The sequence below is a fragment of the Myotis daubentonii genome, chromosome 6, assembly GCF_963259705.1.
Source record: "Myotis daubentonii chromosome 6, mMyoDau2.1, whole genome shotgun sequence".
NCBI classification, from domain to species: Eukaryota; Metazoa; Chordata; class Mammalia; order Chiroptera; family Vespertilionidae; genus Myotis; species Myotis daubentonii.
Genome location: NC_081845.1, coordinates 64620503 through 64643903, shown reverse-complemented (window position 1 = coordinate 64643903; position 23401 = coordinate 64620503). Strand labels below are relative to the sequence as shown.

General features: G+C 40.4%; 1 protein-coding gene across 2 annotated transcripts in view; it reads left to right on the top strand.

Moving 5' to 3' along the window:
- The window catches only part of KCNQ5 (potassium voltage-gated channel subfamily Q member 5), a 529981-nt gene that overhangs the window by 481264 nt on the left and 25316 nt on the right, over positions 1-23401 (top strand). For both annotated transcript variants that reach the window (XM_059701183.1, XM_059701182.1), the window contains one exon: positions 14594-14702. In XM_059701183.1, the coding sequence (XP_059557166.1) occupies positions 14594-14702 (109 nt within the window). The remainder of the gene's footprint in view (positions 1-14593; positions 14703-23401) is intronic.

Below are 23401 nucleotides of genomic sequence, written 5' to 3'. Positions count from 1 at the left end.
GACCATTTTTTTCAGAATGTGGTATTCACAGAAAACTCTAGACCTAATAACTCTTTTTAAAAAAAAAGAGAAAAAAGACAAGCTGCACTTCCTCTGATAGTGTATTCAAATGTGCCTCTTTATTTATATTCAGGATATTGGGATTATTTATTCCGGGTCCCAAATTTTCTATTCCATGTTAAGAATATCATAACACGAAAAGTAAAATAAACAGCAAGCACAGCTAAATGCAATCTCTATCAATCTGTAACTCAACTGTGCTAACATTTGCTATATAAATTGCACCTACTATGGTAAAAATACACAAATATAATACTATCAGATTGGAAATATTATGCTCATCACCTGTTCAAAATGTTAACATTATCTCTCTAACTAGAATATTGGTTTAAAAACTCAAGAGGATTTATTATTGTCAGACCAATATATGTTGCAGATATTAATACTTAAACTGTTTTCCAATTAAAAAATATTTTACTTATCAAATTTTTTGAAATACTATAGCATTTGAATGCTACAACCTAGAAAAAAATTTAATGGAATATTTTCAGAGGTGCATCAGAAATTTTTTTTATGTTATCTTTTGTTTATATGGGAATTCAATGAGATTATTTCCTAGTTCTTAATATGAACTCACTTTTAAGCTATTACTTTAAATTTCGTAAGATTCAGAATTGAGTAAATAATGTTCATGTGACTAAAATTTCACAATTTGTCTCTACAGTACTAGCCATCTGAGGTACTGGGACAAAGGGGACATTTGGTAAAACACATGGGTGTGAATATTCAAAAGTGACATATGAAGCTACACTATATCTCACTGTAATATATTTCCATTTCTATTAGTGTTACACTGCTTCTGACAAGAAAAATATGTCTAGGTTGCCTTTTTGTTATATTAATGTAGATGATTATAAACTTAGAGACCCAAAATAATTTAAACTGGACCTACAGGTTGCATTTCAACCTAAAAATAAAATTCCAGAGTATGATTTTATTCAACCATCATTTCCTGAGTTCTACTGTAGAAGTTACTTATTCTTTTACTTGACATTCACTTTGCCTCTTAAATATTTTCATGGGGCACTGGGTAGGGATTCTATCTTAAAATCCTATAAAAATTACACACGATGAGGGAAATTGGAATATTTTTCACTGTATGATCTCAAAATATACCTAATCATGAACAATCTCACACACACACACACACACACACACACACACACACACAGCCACAAGAGAACACTATGAGGCCCAAATCCAGCTTAGCTAGTGAGTTATACTTTGCCATCAATAAGATAGAATGATCAATCACTCTCACCCTGACGGGTCCCTCAATAAATATTCGACGCTGTCCTAGGTGCTTGAGAAACATCAGAGAACAGATCCTGGTCTTTGTGGCGCTAACATTCTGATAGGGAAGATAAAGAATGAACACAAACAAGTACATTGTTTGATCTATTAGAAGCTGACAAGTGCTATGAAAAAAAGAAAAAGGAGAACAGGGTATGGGGATTCAGGTTGGTGGAGGGGGTAGTGACCTTGCAGAGGGTGGTCCAGGTGCTTCTCCTGGAAAACTGACATGGAACAGAGACCTACAGCTGCTAAGGTGCCTGGACATTGTCTGGAGAGGAGCATTCCCCAAAGGGGGCCCTGCAGAGAGAGATCCTGGCTCCTTCAAGGAGCACGTAGGAGGCCTGGGGTAGAGAAGGGGGCCTGAAGGAAAAGAGCAAGCAGGAGAGTGATGGGAAATGAGGGCAGGCTGGGAGTGGCCAGGGGTCAGACATGCTGGGCCCGTAGGCCTAGTAAAGACTTGGGCTCTTACCCTGGCGGAAATGGGGCACCGTTGAAGACTTGTAAGCAGAGAGACATGATCTCAATTTTAAAAGGATTGCTCTGCCCTTAATAACCCTGTGTCTTGGGCAGGCCATTTAACCTTGCTGAGCTGCAGTTTCTTCGACTGTAAAATGAGCATAATATTTCCAATCTGGTAATATTATATTTTAAATTGCAGTTCATATTTGTGAGCCAGTTCATAGGTAAGGACTGAATAAATTACAGCTGTCGTTAATGAAAGGGGCCCATGCCTCCATGCCACAAGGTGCTCGAGGCAGAGCCCTGAAATCACGCACCTCTAAACACCAAGCCGAGAAACGGGCCGTCACGGCCTCTCAGCTGACAGCTTCTTCGGGGAAGACACTCGCCCCTTGACTTCCAGGAGATGATTCACCAAGTGAACAAGGACACAGTGAAGGACCGTCTACCCAACCACAGAGTTTATGTGTTTTTATTTATTTTTAAAATCTTAAATCCAGACATTACTGAAGTCACAGGAGCTGCTGTCGTGGTGCCGAGAGAAATCCTTTATCATTCATGTAGCAAACGAGTGTTGAGTGTCTTCTTTGCACCACACTGTGTCCTAGGGGCAGCTGGGGCAGGAATGAGAAGATAGATGGTAGATAGATACAAGGATGAGAAGACGTGGTCCCTGCCCTCACACAGCTTTCTGTCGAACAAGGAAGGGTACTTGCAAGCACTCAAATGGAATGCTTTATAATAAGGACCATAAGAGATATCTGTGCACAGTACAGGAAGGCTGGGCTGGGTCCGTCTTGGGCATCAGGCTGGTTTTCATGGAGGTGATGGGTCCTGAAGGGCTTGTGACTGCAGAGCTGAAACAGGCTCTAAACTGTCACGCTGCCCTCCACGCCTCATTCCCTTTGCTTTGGATAACTCAAATAAAAGTAATTGCTAAACTACAAAATAAAAGTCTTGTTTTCAAACTGGCACAAAAGTAATAAGGGTGCTGAAACTTAATTGGTTTGTTCTAAATATTCTGATGGTCTTCTGTTTTTTGGTGCCTCTTGGTTTTCTTGGACTGTATGCATATCATAGTCTGTTCACTGCAAATTCAGCACCCAGAGAGTGCCAGCCAAAAATAAGGAAAGGAAAGGAGAGAGTGAATGGAGGTGCGTAGACAGTACCCTGTGGGGGTGTCTAAAGGTAATCATGCTTAAAGAGCACGTCAAGAAACTAGTATAGTCCGCTGTAGCAGGAGCATGGATGGGAAGGCAATAAGAAGAGGAGCCTGAATGGGGGCTTCTGAGCTATCAGAATAAAGTTCCCTCACATGGCCACCAAGGATGGTCAACCTTCAGTGTGTGTTTACTTTGACATTCAACATCAGTTGATTCAGTGGAGAAGAGACTGGAAGGAAATCTGCCAAAATTTAATAGAATTTGGCTCAGAGTGTTAGAAGTATGTGAATTTTTTCTCAATCTCTTTTATTTCCTTTAAAATTCAAATGTTCAAAGTTTTTGCAGAGAGCAAATATTTCGATTATAATGAGAGAAAATAAAATAAAGTTATTTTAACAAAGTTAAAATAAAAAGTATTTGGAAAGAGGAAAGTCTAAAAAAAGATATATTATCTGGAGTATTTTTCTGGGCTCATTAGTGTCTTGAGGGCCCAAAATGTCTCTTGGTGAGTTTGCAGCATCAAGCACAGAACAGAAATTTTAAAGAGACCTGAGCCAAGGACACAGCAAAATGAAATTGTGCTACTACCTCAAGGCCCAAGCAGTTGTTCTAACCCCTAGCTGGATTAAAGGAATTGCCTTTGGACTAACACATGACTAAACTGGAACCTCTAAATTCAGGATGGTATTTAAAGTGTTTAGAAATGATCGTGGGGAAAAGGTAACTGAAACACAACCAGCAGCAGAAGGAAGGAACCCTGGAGAAATAAATTGTAATTCACAACAGGATGTAATTAATTAGTTGTCACCATTGTAAATAGTGGCCATTTGTGCTCCCCATAGGATAATGAAATAGAATAATCACATGCTTCATTTAAAATCCTAATATAAAATTTTCTTGTGAACTTCTAGTCCTCACACTTTTATTAGAAGAAACATATTGCAATAACTGTTGCCTTTAAGTTCTAGAACTTAGAAAGACTTTTTTTTTTATTCTAAAAGTTTTTATTGTTTTCCAATATTCTATCTTGGAAAGCATATATTTTTTTTAATTAAATCTTTATTGTTCAGATTATTACAGTTGTTCTGCTTTTTCCCCCCATAGCTCCCCTCCACCCGGTTCCCCTCCCACCCTCCGCCCTCACTCCCCACCCACTGTCCTCATCCATAGGTGCACAATTTTTGTTCAGTCTATTCCTGCATCCACCACACCCCTTTCCACCACCACCACCCCCCGCAAGAATAGTCAGTCCACTCCCTTTCTATGCCCCTAATTCTATTATATTCACCAGTTTATTCTGTTCATCAGATTATTTATTCACTTGATTTTTCGATTCACTTGTTGATAGATGTGTATTTGTTGTTCATAGTTTGTATCTTTACCATTTTCTTCTTCTTCCTCTTCTTAAAGGATACCTTTCAGCATTTCATATAATCCTGGTTTGGTGGTGATGAACTCCTTTAGCTTTTCCTTATCTGTGAAGCTCTTTATCTGACCTTCAATTCTGAATGATAGCTTTGCTGGATAAAGTAATCTTGGTTGTAGGTTCTTGGTATTCATCACTTTGAATATTTCTTGCCACTCTCTTCTGGCCTGCAAAGTTTCTGTTGAGAAATCAGCTGACAGTCATATGGGTACTCCCTTGTAGGTAAATGACTGTCTTTCTCTTGCCGCTTTTAAGATTCTCTCTTTGTCTTTTGCTCTTGGCATTTTAATTATGATGCGTCTTGGTGTGGTCCTCTTTGGATTCCTTTTGTTTGGGGTTCTCTGCACTTCCTGGACTTGTAAGTCTATTTCTTTCACCAGGTAGGGGAAATTTTCTGTCATTATTTCTTCAAATAGGTTTTCAATATCTTGCTCTCTCTCTTCTTCTGGTACCTCTATAATTTGGATGTTGGTACGCTTGAAGCTGTCCCAGAGGCTCCTTACTATCTTCATATTTTTAGATTCTTTTTTCATTTTGCTCTTCTGGTTGGGGGTTTTTTGCTTCTTCGTATTTCAAATCTTTGACTTGATTCTTGTGATCCTCTAGTCTGCTGTTGGGAGTCTGTATAATATTCTTTATTTCAGTCAGTGTATGCTTAATTTCTAGTTGGCCCTTTATCACAACCTCGAGGGTCTCATTAGATTTCTTCTAAGTCTCATTAAGTTTATCAGTGGTTTCTAGAAAGTTCTTGAAAAACCTTAAAAGTGTGGTTTTGAACTCTATATCCAGTAGTTTGCTTTCCTCCATTTCTGTCATTTGTATCCTGTTTCTTTGTCTCCACATATTTTTATCTTTCGCTGTGTCGATAGAGTGGCTTTGTGTGCTAGGTGTCCTATAGGGCCCAGTGGCTCAGCCTCCCAAATTATCTGAGGTAGACACTCTTGGTGTACCCCCTTGTGGGCTGTGTGCACAGTCTTGTTCTCGTTAAGCCTTGATTGTTGTAGGTAACACAGGGAGGGATTGACCTCCAGGCCAATTGGCTGTGAGAATCAGCTGTGTCTGCATTGGGAGAACTTCTGTGCTGGAGACACCCCTCTGGGGCAAGATTTGCTTCAATGGGGCTTTGGTGCTCACTGAGTCTGCCCCCTGAGTGTGTTCTTTATGAATCCGAGGAGCTGCAATCTGGATGGTCCCACTCTGACCACCGGGCACACTGGCTCCTGGATCTCTAAGGAGGTACTAATCTAGCCTCTGCCTGAGGCTATCCAGCAGGAGTCAGCTGTGACACAATGCAAGTTGCCCTGGGGCCTTGGGCCAGCTGCAGTTTGTTAGGTAATTATCACATTGCAAAGGGCCAGGCCTTTCATATGCAAAAGCCTTGGGTGGGGCGGGGTCCCAGGGGATCAACAGGGCAGAGCAAGCAGTTATGGCTGCTCTCAGTCCTGCCCTCAGAGGCCCTGCTTCTCAGTGTCCAGGCAATTGCTGCAAGCACCCCTGAGATAAAGCTGCCCTCGAGTTCCGACTGATGCCAGAGAGTCCAGTTTCTCCCGTATGAGTCTGGGTCCCCAGAAACTCGCCCAGAACTAGAGCTCAGAGCTTGAGACTCCCTCCCGATTGAAAAAGACAACCGTGTCCTCAGCCGCATGCGCCTCTGTACCTCTGTATTTTACTTCCGCACCGCACCTCCTCTGAGTCTTGGTATGCTTTTCTCTTTCCTTCTAGTTGTAGAATTTCCACTCAGCCAGCCTTCCTGTGGTTCTGGATGATGTCTGTTCCGTCTTTTAGTTTTATTTTTGAAGTGGTTGTGTGAGGCAGCAATCTCCGGTGTTTACCTATGCCGCCATCTTGGTTTCTCCACCATATATTACTTTTGTAATGGAAAAAATCTTTAAATTTCTTAGAGAATTTTAAGAGAAATACAAATTATTTTTAATCTCATACACTAGTATAGCTAATTTCACTTTTACATATTCTCTTCTAGCTGGTTTTCTTTTCAAATATCATTGTACATAGTTATAATCAACATGAATATTTCGTTTCATAGCTTAATTTTATTGAACATTTAAAAATAGTTTCATATTACATACTATCCATAATTACCTTTTTATAGCTATACTAGAGGCCCAGTGCACGAAATTCATGCAATCAGGGCCAATCAGATTCCGCCCCTCCCTGCCTCTTCCTTCCCTCGCTCCCTGCCTCCACCACTGGTCACCCACCATGGTCCATACAGCCCCTGGTGGTCAGTGTATGTCATAGCAAGTGATTGAACTCTCATTCTCCTGGTCAAACTCCCGAGGGGACACTTTGCATATTAGCCTTTTATATATATAGATAATACATCATCATTGTCAAGTACTATAATTTACAGTTTCCTACTTTGGGATGTTGAAATATATATAACTACTTCTCTATAATAGGCAATAATTCAATAAACATTATTGTACTAAGCTATCTTTTTTTTCTTTTTTAATTTTTTAAATTACAGTCTATATTCAATATTATTTTGTATTAATTTCTGTTTTTATTTTCTCTTTGAAATTATTTTCCAAAAAAAATTTCTCTGGTTTAAAATTATAAGTTGCTGACTATAAGTTTTTCTATTTTTTATTGGCATAAAAATTTGTTCCAGTTTACATTATTACTAGCAATGTAAAAATATACCAGATTCACCTCATCTTTGTTAGCATTACTCATAATTCTTTTGTTAATTAATAGGCATAAGTCCATGCTTTCACGTGATTTTAATTTCTTTATTATTTCTAGTAAGCTTGAATAGTTTTCAGTCCTTTTTCACCACTAGTGGTTTCTCCTGATTGCTCTACTTGTACATTTATATTTTGGATTGTGACCAATCTTATAAGCTCCTTATCCATTATAAATATTAAGTCTCTTTATATTTTTTCCTAGTCAAACATTTTTCTTTGCATTCTAATTAGTTATTTCAAGTAGTAATATTTTCTGTCTTCATGATCAAAGCTGTCACCTGTCCTCTTATTTCTTCTATTGATGCAAACAGGGGACCTTATCATTCCTCCTCAGACAACAAATGTTTTCTGCTAGGTTTTGACCTTTTGATCTTGGCCTATGAACATGTAAGCTACTCATATGTAAAACCAGTAGTGACTCTTTTTTTTTTTTTAATCTTGTTGTTGAAAGTATTACTAATGTCCCCTTTTTTCCCCCATTAACACCCTCCAGCCCACCCCCACCCCAGGCTTTCACCACCTAATTGTCCGTGTCCATGGGTTATGCATATATACATGCAAGGTCTTTGAAAACCAGTAGTCCTTTTCCAAGAGGACAGTGCCAAGGCCTGGAAAGAATGAGGTTTCAGGTGATGGAGGCATAGAGGACAACAGCTGGAATTTGGAAAAAGGAGGCCTTCGAGCCAAGTACAAAAATGATGAAACTTCTTCCCATGTCACCAATTTCTCAGGGGGTTTTTCCCTATTTTTTATGACTCAATCATTTCCTGTTGTCTTGTGAAGTACCTATATTATCTCAAACTAGAGGCCCAGTGCATGGATTCATGCATCAGTGAGGTCCTTCGGCATGGTCTGCACCCTCTCACAATCCAGGACCCCTTGAGGGAATGTCAGACTGCCAGTTTAGGCCCAATCCCCACAGGCCAGGCCAATGGACCCCACGGGTGCATGGATTCACTGGTGCAGGCCTCTAGTATGCATATAACATCTTTGGTTAATCTCTTCCCACCCTTCCCGCCCCACCCCCCCTTCCCTCTGAGTTTCATCAGTCTGTTCCATGTTTCCATGCCTGTGTGTTGAGCATCTGCCCCCTGTGGTCAGTGCACATCATAGCTACTGGTCAAACGATCAAACTGTCGAATAGTCAGATGGTCACTTAGGCTTTTATATATATAGATTGTTCCTGAGGAAAACATACCAGTGGCACCAGGGGAAACATGGAGAATTAGTCCAAATCCAATGGCAGATTAGCCAAACACAGTCCTCAGCTCTGGCTGAGAGAAACCAGGGACATCATTTTTCCACTTACAATAATGGTCCTGGCCCTTGGCTGCAAAGTGGATTCCTCTGGGAGCTTTAAAAAAAACCTTTAATGCCTGGATTCCAACGCTCAGTTTCCTAATATGATTGGTCTTGAGGGCATTATGGGGATTGAGGGGTTTTTTAACCTTCCCCATTTGATTCAAATGAAAACTATTTTAATCATGTCATCAAGAAATATAAATAATCGCCCTAACCGGTTTTGCTCAGTGGATAGAGCATCGGCCTGCAGACTGAAGGGTCCCAGGTTCGATTCTGGTCAAGGGCATGTACCTTGGTTGTGGGCACATCCCCAGTAGGGGGCGTGCAGGAGGCAGCTGATCGATGTTTCTCTCTCATCGATGTTTCTAACTCTCTATTCCTCTCCCTTCTTCTCTGTAAAATCAATAAAACATATTTTTTAAAAAAAGAAATATAAATAATGAAAACTATTTTAATCATTTCATCAAGAAATGTAAAAATGAAATCTAATCTGTAGGACAAGGTGACCAAAAGAAAGAACTAGAAACTACCTACCCTTTTTTTCATAAATACCTACATCTAATGGGAACAGAAGAATGGTCTTTGGACATAGCAGAAGCTTCCAGAATGTTTTATTACCTCCTCCCTCTTCATCATCTAAGGTCCCAGTGGTCCTTTCCAAACACCATAAGACACATTTTTCCAAAATGTGGGGGAACAAGGTTTTTGAAAGCAAATCTTGAACATTGCTAATTAATAGGAAACAGAAGAGTGTTGGGAGAGATGAAAGGTTGCATTTTACACTTGGTTTTCTGCAGCACGGATGTTGCACTGGGTTGGGCTCACCATCCCTAGACGGGTTGCCCACAGGGATCTTGCCGTGCATGCCTCCGTTTTATGCAGGTCAGTGTTCCCGTGAACTTATGTTCCCTTAACCCACTTCTCCCCAAATGCCAGGACAGAGAGCCAGATGCGTGGTTGGGGAGTGAGAGCCAACCTTGGCTGAAAACTTAGCCCCACCCAGGTGCCTTAGAGTTCACAGAGGGTTTTAATCCTCTAGGAATCATGAGAAAGACATTTAATGTGGTGTTAACCTTACTGGAAAGAAAATTGACAACTCAAGATATTTACAAGGCAGAAAGATGGCATTTTCTCCATTTTTGTGACTTTAAAATAAGGAGAAAAAACTTCTAACTGAGCCCTGGCTTCAATAGAGGCCAGCAAAGATATAGTTCTTATTCATTTGCTCTGACTAAACCTACAAAGAAAATTTTTTAAAGACTGAGAGTTTAATTTGTGCTGTGAGCAATCAAGTTTAGGTAGTATACTAAAATTCCACAATAAGATGCCTTTGGATATGATGCAGTTGGTGACTGACTCCCATCTTCTACCCAGTCCTGTATTTAAACAAGATGATAGATTAAAGCTCTTGTTGGGATACTGGACAAGGTTGAGGGGGAGCAGCATTAAGCTGGGAGGAAACTCATCATCATTTGGGATGTCCCCAGTTCTATTTACAGTCAGTGCAAATGTAATTTCGCTATCTTTACTTTTGTGCTTATTGTGACAGTGTAAACCTGCTGAAAAAGTTTTGCACTAAAGTTTCATAATAAAAGAACCTGTTTTTGGCCCTGGACAAGTAGCTCAGTTGGTTAGAGCATCATCCCAATACCATGAAGGATGTACGTTCGATCCTGGGTCAGGGCACATATAAGAATCAACCAATGAATGCATAAATAAGCGGAACAAATCTCTATCTACCTATCTCCCCCTTCCTCTATCTCTCTTTCTAAAAATATTAATATTTTTTGCCCTAGCTGGTTTGGCTCAGTGGATAGAGTGTCTGCCTGCGAACCAGGGTCCCAGGTTCGATTCTGGTCAAGGGCACATACCTTGGTTGCAAGCTCCTCCTGGGCCTGGGCCCTGGTTGGGGTTCAAGCAGGAAGCAACCAATCAATGTGTTTCTCTCACATCAATGTTTCTATCTTTCCCTCTCTCTTCCATTCTTTCAAAAAACTCAAAGGAACAATATCCTCAGGTAAGGATTAACAAAAATAATTAAAATAAAATGACCAATGACCAATTTTTTTTTAATTTTTCTAAAAGACCCTGTATTTTATACTGTTCCATTGTTTGGACCTGCATCATTGTGTTATGATTGGGTGTATTGTATTTTCAAGTAGGAACTGCCCTCCCTGGAGCCTCTCTCATTCTCCCCAGTTTTCTGAGGTGTAAAATGGGACCATGTCAGAGTGGTTCTCACGAGATTTCAGATGAGGGAGAGAGGTCACATGCCTCTATTGTCAAGGGCAGCATAGAATACTCTCCTGAATTCCTTGCTGGGAATCCTGATAAAGGGCATGATTCTATATTTCTTTGGGGTAGGTAACATCAGGGTGTCTCTCAGGGCTCCATAGTGGTGCCTGGTGACTGTGGCTCTGACAGCCACCTGACCTGTACCTGCGCCCCCCACACCCACAGTCTCCTTGCAGTTTCAGGGTATGTGTATTTCCAGGTCTCCTTGGGGTGTGGACTGGCTCAGCACATGGTCTTGGGAACCTCATTGCTCCAAGTCTGACCCTTTTTCAATGTTGTGGGGTCACTTCACCTGAGACCACGACAGCCAGGTGCTCACAGCCATGTGAAGGAAAAGGAAATGCAGGAGAAGGAAATCTAGATGCTAACAAGAGGGGCAAGAAAGACAAATCTGGAAGGAGCCAGGTTTAACAGTGCAGCTCCAGAGCCCAACTGCCCAGATGTAAATTCTGCTTCTGCCCCATGTGTCCTTGGGCAAGTTTCTTAGCTTTGTGTGCCTCACTTTCATAATCTGTAAAATAGGAGCTAATAATATTATGTCCTTCCTGGGGTTTTTAGCAATTAATCAAAGTCCTTGGCACATAGTTAGATTTCCCTTAAAAGCACATATTACTACTATTATCATCATAATTATTGTTCTTGAGTGAAGAGAAACCATAAAGAAAAGTGTTCCCAATTGTATCAGTTTCCTAAGGATGGCATAACCAATTCCACAAACTGGGTAGTTTGAAACAATAAAAATGTATTCACTCACAATTTGAGAAATCAGGGTGTCTCAAAGCAGAGTGCCTCCACAGTCCGTTCCTTCTGGGATCTCTGCGGGAGAAGCCATCAGGTGCCTCCCTTGGCTTCTGGCGGTTGACAGCCAGGCTCAGTGTTCTTGGCTTGGAGACCCATCATTCCCTCCTATTCTTCCATATTCTCGTGCTCCTGTGTGTTCTCCTTTTCTATCTTACAAGGACACTTTCATTGGACTTAAGGCTCACTCTTACCTAGGATGATCTCATCTGACACCTTACCTTAATTACATCAGCAAAGACCCTTATTCCAAATAAGGTTATATTCTGATATTCCAAGTAGACATGAACTTTGAGGCAACATTATTCAACCTACTTCACCAGCTAAGAGGAAGAAATCATGAAGAGTTCCTGGAAGAATGTCATCTAACCTTGGGCATGATGTTATAAGCTAAAAGGGTTGTGTTGTGTGGGTGGTTGATTAAGCAAAATGGCTAGCTACCATCAAGGTCATCACTGAGTCAGAACCTACTGACAGAGTTAATCAGTGTACTCTTATCCAGTGGCAAACTTGTCTGGAGAGAACTGGAATATACCCAAGAGGCAGCACGCCAGCTGAGCTCTTCCCCCGGCCCTCTCCTGACATGTCGCATGCCACTATTGAACCCTGAATGCATCTAACACTGCATAATGCCAGGGCAAGGGCTTTGAAGCCTCAAGAAACAGAATTTTAATAACATGTTCTGCAGCCCTGGCGGGTAGCTCTGTTGATTAGAGCATGATCCAGATACACCAAGGTTGTGGGTTTGATCTCTAATCAGGGCACATACAAGAATCAACCAATGAATGCATAAATAAATGAAATAACAAATCTTTCTCTCTTTCTCTCTCTTTCTCTCTCTCTTTCCCTCTCTCCCTCCCCTCTTTCTCTCTCTAAAATCAATCAATAAATTTTAAAAATTAATAACATGCTCTGCAACTTATTAGCTACACTTACCACCTTTGTGGCCTCAAGTAAGGTACTTACCTTCTCTGAGCCTGTTTTGGCATCTAAAAACTAGACATAATATCACCAACAACCTACAGAGTTCCTGGAAGAAAATTAATGCTTTCAGAAGCTTCACCTAAGTGCCTGGCATAAATTTCAGTGAGTGGCTGCTATTATTATCATCATCTTCATCACTATCAGGCCAGAGGGACCATGAAGAAGAGCTGGGAAGACCCATCTCTTCCACCACCACCACCTCCACTCTCAGCACACAATAAACTGAATAAACACACAGTAAATAGTTGAATTAAATGACACATCAACTGCCTTTCATTAAGCACTGCTTCAATGAATGGACCTCCAAAAGTCTTGCAGGACTTTTAACCCAACCTGGACAGCCCATGGCAAAGGAACTTTCATGACTTAGCACATGACCACTGGGCAGAGCAAAGGCAACAGAGAGCAGTGTTAGTCCTGTAGTGTATGTCAGCATTTAAAGAGGCTTAGCCGCATATTTGGAGGCTATATAACTCATCTCATGTATGATTTTTTTATTACTTTATTACCAAAGTAATATATGTTTATTGTAGACATTTTAGAAATATAGCCAAGCAAAATAATAAAATTATGCTTAATCCCAATAGATATATAGATTTTTTCTTTAATAATATTTTGTGACCTAAAACCTATATGTTCATGTTGACCAAAGTCACCCCAATAAATTTAATAAATAAATAAATAATTTTGCCCTAACTGGTTTGATTCAGTGGATAGAGAGTCAGCCTGCGGACTGAAGGGTCCCAGGTTCAGTTCTGGTCAAGGGCACATGCCCAGACTATGGGCTTGACCCCCAGTAGGGGGCATGTAGGAGGCAGCCAATCAATGATGCTCTCTCATCATTAATGTTTCTATCTCTTTCTCCCTCTCCCTTCCTCTCTAAAATCAATTTAAAAAATTGTTTTAAACATTTTAAATAATAATAATATATTGTGACTTTTTTTTCAATCATTAGTCTTCAACACCATTTTTTATTTTCTATTTATTTTTTAGCAATTTTTTAAATCTTTATTGTTGAAAGTATTACGTATGCCCCATTGACCCCATCCAGCCTGCCCCCACCCCTCACCCCAGATCCTCACCACCCCACTGTCTGTGTCCACGAGTTATAAGTATATGCATACAACGTCTTTAGTTGATTACCTCCCATCTACCCTCCCTCTCCTGCCTTCCCTCTGAGATTCCACTCTGTTCCACGCTTCCATGTCTCTGGATCCATCCCGTTCATCAGTTTATTTTGTTAATTGGATTCCACATAGTCAACATCATATTTACGGCTTCCTAATATTCTATTATATAAACCTGCCAATATTTATTTCACTCATCTCCCATTCCAAAAACTGTAATTTCTTTTTGATATTTTGTTGCTGAAAATAAAGCTGCAATGATATGAGTTTCTTATTAATTTTATAAATCCTTACTAATTTGGTTTATTGTAACCCTACCCCCTTTTACAACCTTTGCTATTAACCCAACAGTTAATTTGTTTCAGAAAGAAAAAAAAAGTTAATTTGCTCAGTTTATGAGGAACTGATTTTATTACCAACCTGAAAATCTCTCGGCATTGGTTGTGTTGCCTTAAGCAAGCTCTCTCATGGACTGCCTGTGTAGTCAGGCAGTAACTGATAAATCAGGATTCTTGGGTCTGAGGGCTTACTTGCCTGTTCAGGGTTTGGGGCTAACAGGGTCATTGTCATGGGTTTCAAGCTCTATTGATAGAGCTCAATTAGTTAAGTATCCATAGATTGTTTCCCTAACTCCAAACAACCGGTTTTTAAATGCTGGCTGTTAGTTTCAAAGAACTGGGCAAAGAGCAGGGGTGGTTCAACACAAATCCATCACCACTGAAGGAAAGACAGCGCATCAACATCTTCATCTTCCCTGTGGAGATCAGCTTAGGAGGGTATTCAAGCTAAATGACAGAAAATTGGTGAGGTTGTAGAGAAAGGAGAAGAAATAACATTGAGGAAAACAATTGGCTGACCTTATACTTGATGTGAAAGGTTAGTCTGTGAGTTCCCCCCTATTGCTCTGTGAGACAAATTCCGCACCATGTTTTAAATTGCTGCTGGTGGCATTTAACTGGGAATTTTCTCTTGCAGCTGACACCGCCCTTGGCACTGATGATGTATATGATGAAAAGGGATGCCAGTGTGATGTATCTGTAGAAGACCTCACCCCACCACTTAAAACTGTCATTCGAGCTATCAGGTTGGTGGAAAACCTCTGACAAAATGATTCAGAGACCTCGCTTTTATTATTTGAATTACTATGCAGCTAAATTCTTTTCCCGGCAGGTAAATCTCCTGGAATAATTGCCTTCTCTTTTCCTATTCACCCACATGCCTATTAAATTCTGAAATATTTTTTCTTAACACAAAACTCTACTGTGTTCAACATAAAGTATGCTACAAAAGGTGGGCAGGATGTGAAAAGCCATGGCATGTCAGTGAGATTACATGAGAATTGGCCTGTCTTGTGACTTGGTTGCTTTTAAAGACATTTAGTGTATAGATGCATTTGGATTGGAATTTTGAAATTATTTTTATGATTTGATGTTTCAATCCATGTTCTGTACCTTGTGTCAAAGGGGAAAAAAAGCCCTCTAGGTTATTTCAAAACAGGTTGAGTTCTAAAAATGGGAACCCTGAAGTATTCTGCAGTTGCTCATATCCTGCTGAAATGTAACTGTTAAAAGCAGCTCTTAATATGCTTCCTCAACTGATGGCAGAAAGGTAAGCAAGGACCCAACTTATTTCTGGGATCCACTCCTGACAGAAAATTCAGAATCTGGACTAAATAAACTGCCTCGTGCTCAGCCTGCCCACTTTAACCCCTTTGGGAGAAGTTGTGTCCATCCAGGAATGCTGAGTGACTACACTGCAAAGAAATCGCTCTGATCTTTTTGGCTCTCTTTGGCTTCTTACCCAAAAGCCAGGGGAAAAGTTAACAATGAGCCCAATTAGCTATTCAGATACTTGGTCTAAACTCAAATCAGTATGATTGATTATCTACTTCTGTTTTGAGTTGGTCATTTAGCCTCTTATTAGACATTGCTTTACTTCATGGTTGGAAGTCACCAGAAAGCAGAAATGAATTATAAAGATTTTTGGTAAATATTTTTGGGGGCAAAGAAAATCATGGTATGATGACATGTGTGCCTCAAAGAGATGCTCAAACCTGATCTGTAACAGCAGTCTGAAAAGTCCAGTGACTTCCCAATAGAATCTTCAAGCAGCAATCCTTGTGGGTGGGGGGGGAACAGCCTTCTTGTGTGCCCTGGATAACCCAGATTATGCCTCTTGCTTCACCATAATTGGAGTAACACTCCCTGTCTCTCGAAAAGTATCCAGGTTTGGACAATTATATGATCACTTTATCCCCTGGGAACCTAGAAGCCTTGGATAATAGTTAATCCCAGAAAACCCAAGGAAATGCAGTAAAATGATGCCTGAGGCCTTCAGATAAAGGGATAAAAAGGATCTAGAACTGCACTGTCCAATATGGTAGCCACTGGCCACATGAGGCTATTTAAATTAATTAAAATTAAATAAAATGTATTTTGTTAAGAAAATTTAAAATTCAGTTCATTGGTAGCATTACCTATATTTAAGTGGCAAGTGGCCACTATATTGGGCAGAGAAGATATAGTACATTTCCATCATAGCAGAAAGTTCCATTGGACATTGCTGATCTAGAAGTCACCATGAAATTCTTTACATTCATTCGTCATATCTATCAAAGACCCTAAAGCAGCAATTGTCAACCAGTGTACCACAAGAATTTCTAAAACATGCAATACCTGATTATTCAGAGACACTGACCTCTTTTCCCTTAGATTGTCAAATTTTTAAAAAATGACAACAGCCCCCCTAGCTGGTTTGGCTCAGTGGATAGAGTGTCAGCTTGCAGCCTCAAGGGTCCCAGGTTCAAATTCCGGTCAAGGGTCCATACCAGTGTTGCAGGTTCGATCCCCAGTGGGGGCATGCAGGAGGCAGTCAGTCAATGATTCTCTCTCATCATTGATGTTTCTATCTCTCTCTCCCCTCTCCCTTCCTCTCTGAAATCAATAAAAAATATATTTGTTAAAGAAAATGACAATAGCCAACACAATAGCCATCCAGTGTGAATGCCCTGTCTTGAACCACAAATACATAGGTTATATAATAGAGTTGCATCTTATTGGTCATATCACATAATAAGGATACAGCTGATTGGTTAATTCTTGGTACCAGAAATCCTGATATACAAGTATGGGCTTCTGATTTTTTTTTTTTTACAGTCACTTTGGAGCAAAAAGGGTAAGTAATTACTACTATTATTACTTTTTTGTAATTCCATCAAAATTATACTTTTTTGTCAGATCAGCAAAACATATGTTTTGGTGTGCCACAGAATTTTAGTAATTAGCTTGTGTGCCCTGAGATGAAAAAGGTTGAAAATCGCTGCCCTAAAGCAAAGGTAGGGCAATTCATAACAGATGAGTCTTATTTCCAGCAAGTATAGTAAAATCTTATCTAATGGGAGCAGATTAGGTTTCCTAAAAGTCATACTTAATACAGTTTGTGTCATTTCCCAAGACCTGCAGAAACTTTCTACGTTTGCCTCACAAATTATAAAAAGAATCGTGAGCAGCAAGAAAGAAAATGAAATAGGTTTGTTCTGCCAGCTAAGCAGTTTAGCAGCAGTTTAGGATTAATTCCTTATACCTTCCTCTAGAAACTTGACTGATTTTTGTCCTTTGCAGAATTCCCTTCTTTTATTCCCTTCTTTTCAGAATTCTTTCTTGGTTTTTATTTTTAACAGAACTTCATATCTTACATGTAGATTTGGGAAGCTTTCTGGTTGCTGCTTCATGACACTTGAGGGGGAATGTTTTTCTCCCCCATATCTGATTCTGTTTAGTGCTTTTTGTTTTGTTTTATTATGTTTTTATTAAACATTTTATTTTAGCAGTTTTGAAATACACATTATTTTTCCACAGTTATAAGTTGGTTATTTTACAATTTGATTTTATTTAAGTAAAACTGAATTAGTCACTTTAACAAACTCATCTTTTTTTATTTTATATTGTTGACACTATTGCAGAGAGTGTGGTGTTTTTCTCACTTCTAAGTTCCATTTAAAATTATTGGGTTCTGCCGTAGCTGGTTTGGCCCAGGTTTGACTCCGATCAAGGGCACATGCCAGGTTGCAGGCTTGATCCCCAGTAGGGGGCGTGCAGGAGGCAGCTGATCAATGATTTCCTCTCATCGTTCATCTCTAAAATAGCGGCTTTGTTTTGGCATTCTCCTTGTTATTTTTGGTTGTTTGATTATTGACTGTAACTACTTGAACATGACTTTGTCTTCCAGTAGCTTTTACAATAACAATAGTTTTTCTTAAAGTCAAATTAAAATGAAAATGTGTAACAGGAAATATGTATTCCACTGCAAGGATGACAGCAGGGAAAATAATCTCATTACCTTCCCAAAGAACAAAGTAGGAATTCTTTAAAAATATTTACTAGCCCTAGCCAATTTGGCTCAGTGGAGAGAGCGTTGGCCTCTGGACTGAAGAGCCAGGTTCAATTCCACTCAAGGGCACATGCCCAGGTTGTGGGCTCCCCGGTGGGGGGTGTACAGGAGGCAGCCAATCAATGATTCTCTCTCATCATTGATGTTTCTATCTCTGTCTCCCTCTCCCTCCCTCTCTGAAATCAATAAAAATATATTTTTAAAAAATATTTATTAAGCATCTTCCATTATCTAGGTGGTTTTTTTTAAGATTTTTGTTGTTAGAGAGGAGGGCAGAGGGAGAGAAAAACATTGATGTGAGAGTGAGCCATCGATTGGCTGCCTCCTGCAGGCCCCCTACCAGGGACTGAGCCCACAACAGTGGGCTAAATGGAAATTGAACCAGCAATCTTTTGTTGCACGGACGACACCCAACTGAGCCACACCAGCCAGGGCGTATTTTTGAGAGTAAAGATTCTCAGGTAATGAAATGATTAAGACCACTCTCAACTTGTCTGGATTCTATTACCCGAATGCATTTTGAGACATTTTTCAAAGAATGACATCATGTTTTATAGTACTGAGCAATGTAGACATTTCCAAAATGTGTATTAAAAGACAAAAGAATACTGAGTTTTACATAGTTTCTCAAGATTACCACAGATTATTCTCAAAATATCAGTTAGTGGGAATGCACAAAGTCACTGGAAATGTGTTTTCAAACTCATTTCTGGGAGTGAAGACTGTACTTATTTTTAAGAAAAGTTTTATAGCTTGCTGATGGGCTAATTCAAACAATGTTAAGTGTCTTTTTTCCATTCAGAAAGTAATTTATAAATTAGCAGGGAAGTAAACAGATTGACAAGCAAATTGATAAACTCTTGAACATTCTACACACTCACTGTTCACTGTGTCGTGGATATTTATTTGTTAGGGTTGCCATAACAAAATACCACGGAGGTGTGGCTTAACCAGCAGGAGCTTATGTTCCCACAATTCTGGAGGCTCAAAGTCCAAGATCCAGGGGGGTCAGTGGGGTTGCTTTCTTCTGAGGCCTCTCTTTTGGCATCCAGATGGCTGTCTTCGCACAGTGTCCTCACATGGTCTTTCCTTCATGCACCCACTTATCTGTGCCCAAATTTCCCCCTTCTTATAATAACACAGTCCGATTGGACTAGGGCCGACCCTAACAATTTCATTTTAACTTAATCTTCTCTTTAAAGCTCCTATCTCCAAATATAGGCACATTCTAAGGTACTGAGGGTTAGGGATTTAACATACAAATTTGGGGGAGCTGGGAGTACACAATTCAGTCCATAACTCGTGGCAAGACCCCTGTTTTTGTATCACTGAAAAATATTTTCTCAGGCACAATGTCAAACTTTTCAGGTTAAAAATAAGCTCATTTATTACCTGGATATGTTCCTTCACAATATTAAACATCTGGCTATTTGAGACTATCTGAATGGGTTGACTGATTTACCTTTCAAGTGTGCACTTGGCATTGTGTAAATATTACATAAGTGTGAATCTTGGGCAAAATTCCACACAAAAATTAACATGTGTGTTTGAGTAAATTTTAAGTCATGCTCAATACAATGTTTATTTGTAGAAGGGTCGCAGAATATTTTTTAAATGCAAAAGAAATTTTTGTATTTGTTTTCCTGTGCCAAACTAGCTAGATAAATTCTCAGATATGCACACCAAGGCAACATACAAGCATGTGTCAAGGATTGGGCAACTGGAGAAAGAGCTTTGTCTGTTAAAATATTGCAATGCAAAGCTTACCTGCTTCTTACCAGTGTTTTTTACAGAACTACTACATGTCAGATCAAAACTACACTTAAGATCATCAAGAACAATTGCTCTGCCCTAGTGAGTTTGGCTCTGCAGATAGAGCATCGGCCTGCGGACTGAAGGGTCCCGGGTTCAATTCCAGTCAAGGGCACTTGCCCCGGTTGCAGGCTCGATCCCCAGTGGGGGGCATGCAGGAGGCCGCCAATCAATGATTCTCTCCCATCATTGATGTTTCTATCTCTCTCTCCCTCTCCCTTCCTCTCTGATATCAATAAAAATATCTTTTTTAAAAAAAAAGAACAATTGTTCTCTCCTCCACTTGTTTTATTTTGTGTGTTGTTGTTGTTTTATATAATTTTATTGATTTCAGAGAGAGCAGAAGAGAGATAGAAACATCAATGATGAGAGAGATTCGTTAACCTGCTGCCTCCTGCACACACACACCCACTGCAAATTGAGCCTGCAACCACACATGTGCCCTGACTGGGAATCAAACTATGACCTCCTGGTTCATGGGTCAATACTCAACCACTGAGCCACACTGGCCACGCTGCGTGTGTGTGTGTGTGTGTGTGTGTGTGTGTGTGTGTGTGTGTGTGATTTCTTTTTCAGGTTTTATATCTTTGGGGGAAAATACCCAGGAGTTATTTGTGGGTTGTATGAAAAGTATATGTTTAATATTTTAAGAAACTGCCAGAGTGGCCCTACGGTTTTATATTCCCACCCAAAATGTATCTGTTATCTAGTATCTCTGCATCCTTGTCAATACTTGGTATTATTAGATTTTCATTTTAATCATTCTAATAAGTCTATTGTGGTATGTTATGATTTAATTTGCTTTTTTTGAGTTTTGAAATATGTCTTTATTTTATGAATGAAGAGTCATAGTCTGATTAAAAATCTAAGAGGCATTTTTCCAAGATACAAACAAAAAGAAGTAAAGAGACACCATACAGGAAGACTACCTGGATGCTCAGAGATTACCTACAATTTCTTCCTAAAACACTATTAAAATTTTGGGGCAATGTACCTCTACAGACATTTTTTTAAAATTCCACAGAAATGGAAGCAGTAAAAGTTAGACAATTTCCTGATTGTTGCTTCAGGGTTACTATTGCACCTTTGCCTTCCATATTTTATTTATTTATTTATTTATTTATTTATTTATTTATTTATTTATTTATTTATTTTTATTGTTGAACGTATTACAGATGTCTCCTTTTATCCCCCCCATTGACCCCTTCCTCCTCCCTCCTGCCCCCTCCCCAGGCCTTCACCACACTATTGTCTATGTCCATGGGTTATGCATATATGCATATAAGTTCTTTGGTTAATTGTCCAGTTGTTTTAGACAACCATGTTGTCTGCCAGTCATCAAGAAATGAATCAGATTAATGTACAACCTGTTCTTCCTGTGAAGATAACCAAAGCAACCCAATGGAGATTGCTCATTCTTCTGCAGAGAAATCACAGAACAGCCGTTGACTCTATCTTGTTCTCCTAGTATCTCTATGCAGTCATCACCACGCCGGCCACATTTCACTTGTATGCAACCTTTTATTTCTCGGACTAAACCATCCTTCTCAAGAATCAAGGGAATAAATAAGGCCTTGAGTGACAACTCAAAGAATTCTGTCGTTAAAGCTACAGCCCGACTTTACCCTGGCACCAGAGCTGCCCAGGAGAGGTAGTCCAAGGACACAGTGGCCTCTGTGCAGCCCTGGGTGTCCCAGGTCATTGCTCTGTGCTTTGCTTTCTTGTTGGTGAAGTGAAGATGGTGATAGTATTGACCCGTAGGGTTGTGGTGAGGATTAAATGAATTAACATTTGCAGAGCACTTAGGACGGTGCTGAGCACATGGTAAGCACTATGTAAATGCTACGTAGTACAACCAGGTGTCTAGGGCCTAGGCTTCTTAGTGCCTCCACTGCCCATCCTCCACTCGCGCCAGACTCTCTCCTTTCTGAGGTCTATGAGCATCACGTGAGAGGAGCGCTTCTTTCCTTCTTCTGAAGGGGTGCTCCCAACTTCCAACCATTTACTGATAAGCTGGCCTACACCCACTTCCCCCCAAAGCAGTTGCTCTTAGCCCTTGGAGTTTCCTCCTCACTACCTGCGCTGAGGAATCACTCAGAGTAATGTCACTCAAGGTGAGAAGACCAATGTTTTTCACCCAACTGTGAAGCGATGTTCCAAGAAGACCTCTCCTCTGGGTGAGTTTGCTGCTTCTGCAGGAACCATCCCAAGAAGTAAGAGGACAGTGAGAGGTAGAAGTTACCTGTCCTCTCCCTACCCACACAGAAGCCTGCCTACAACTTGTTAAAGTTTCTCCCAGGGGTTCAATTTATGCACTCAAAAATATATATAAATGTGTTGAGCTTCTACTCTACACCAGGCAGCGGGGTAAACATTAACAAGAAAGATGGATCCCTGTTTAGTGTCAGGAAGGGCAGCTAGAAAAGTAGAGTCAATTAGGGTACAGAGCAACAATTCACTGAAATCATAGACGTCCAAGATATTCGGGCAGACATAATGTGGGCACTTACATGGGAGGTGGCATTCAGGAAGGCTTCCTGGAAGAAGGGGTATCCAAGCAGAGATCTGGTAGATGTGTAGGCTCTAGGCAGGTTATTGAAGGAGTGTGCATTTAGGCAGAGGGAACTGCAGTGGTCAAAAGGTGAATGTGGCATTAGAAAGCATGTGAGCTGGTGGAGGATGAAGGATATAGGAAGGAGAGGGTATACTGAAAAGAGGAACAGGAACCATTATAACAAGCAGGAAGGCGTGAGGACTATTCAGTACAGAAATAAATTGATCAGACTGGTGCTTTATTCTAACACCGGGAAAGATGACTCTGATTGTAGTGTGAAGAACAGATTGGACCTTCTGGGGGCCTGAGCCAGACAGTCAGGGTGAAGAGTAGTGAAGGATGGATTTCAGAGCTCCTCAGCTGTAAAAAATAATAGGGCTTGAACATTTACTGGTTGAGAGGACAGAGGGAAAGATCAGGAGGAATCGAAGGTGATACTTCTAGGTGCCTGGAGGCCTGCTTGGGGGAGATAGTGCATTGTTGCAAGCATTGAGTTTGGGGCGTTCAGTGGGGCCCAGCAGGCAGGTGGATTCCTAGATCTGAGGCCCAGAAGGCAAACTTGGTAGATGTCAGCACAGAAATAGGTAAGTTACAGAAGAATCACCCCAGGGAGAGTGTGGGAGTCAAGAGGGATGACGGTCGACACAGAATCCAAGGCTCACAAGCATGAGAGGAGCGGCAAAAGGAAGAAGCCTGTGATGGAGCCAGACTCGAAGCAGCCAGGCAGATGGGCACGAAGAGAGCATGTGGAAGAGGCGTGTTCCGATCAGGAGACACTCCATGGCCGACTGGAAATGCTGCCAAGAGGTCAAGGAGATAAAGACTGGCGAGGTCCTTCAAAAGTGACCACAAGGAGGCCCCCACTGGCTTTGGAGAAAAATTCAATACAGGCAAAAAGGCTTAAAGCCAGAGTGTAATTTCTAACATTATCTACCAGAATCTTTCACTCTAACAGAAACATAGATGAGGTGTCAAGAATTTCTTCCTAACTAGCAAAGCTCATCAGCTCTTCTAAAACGGCTCCGATC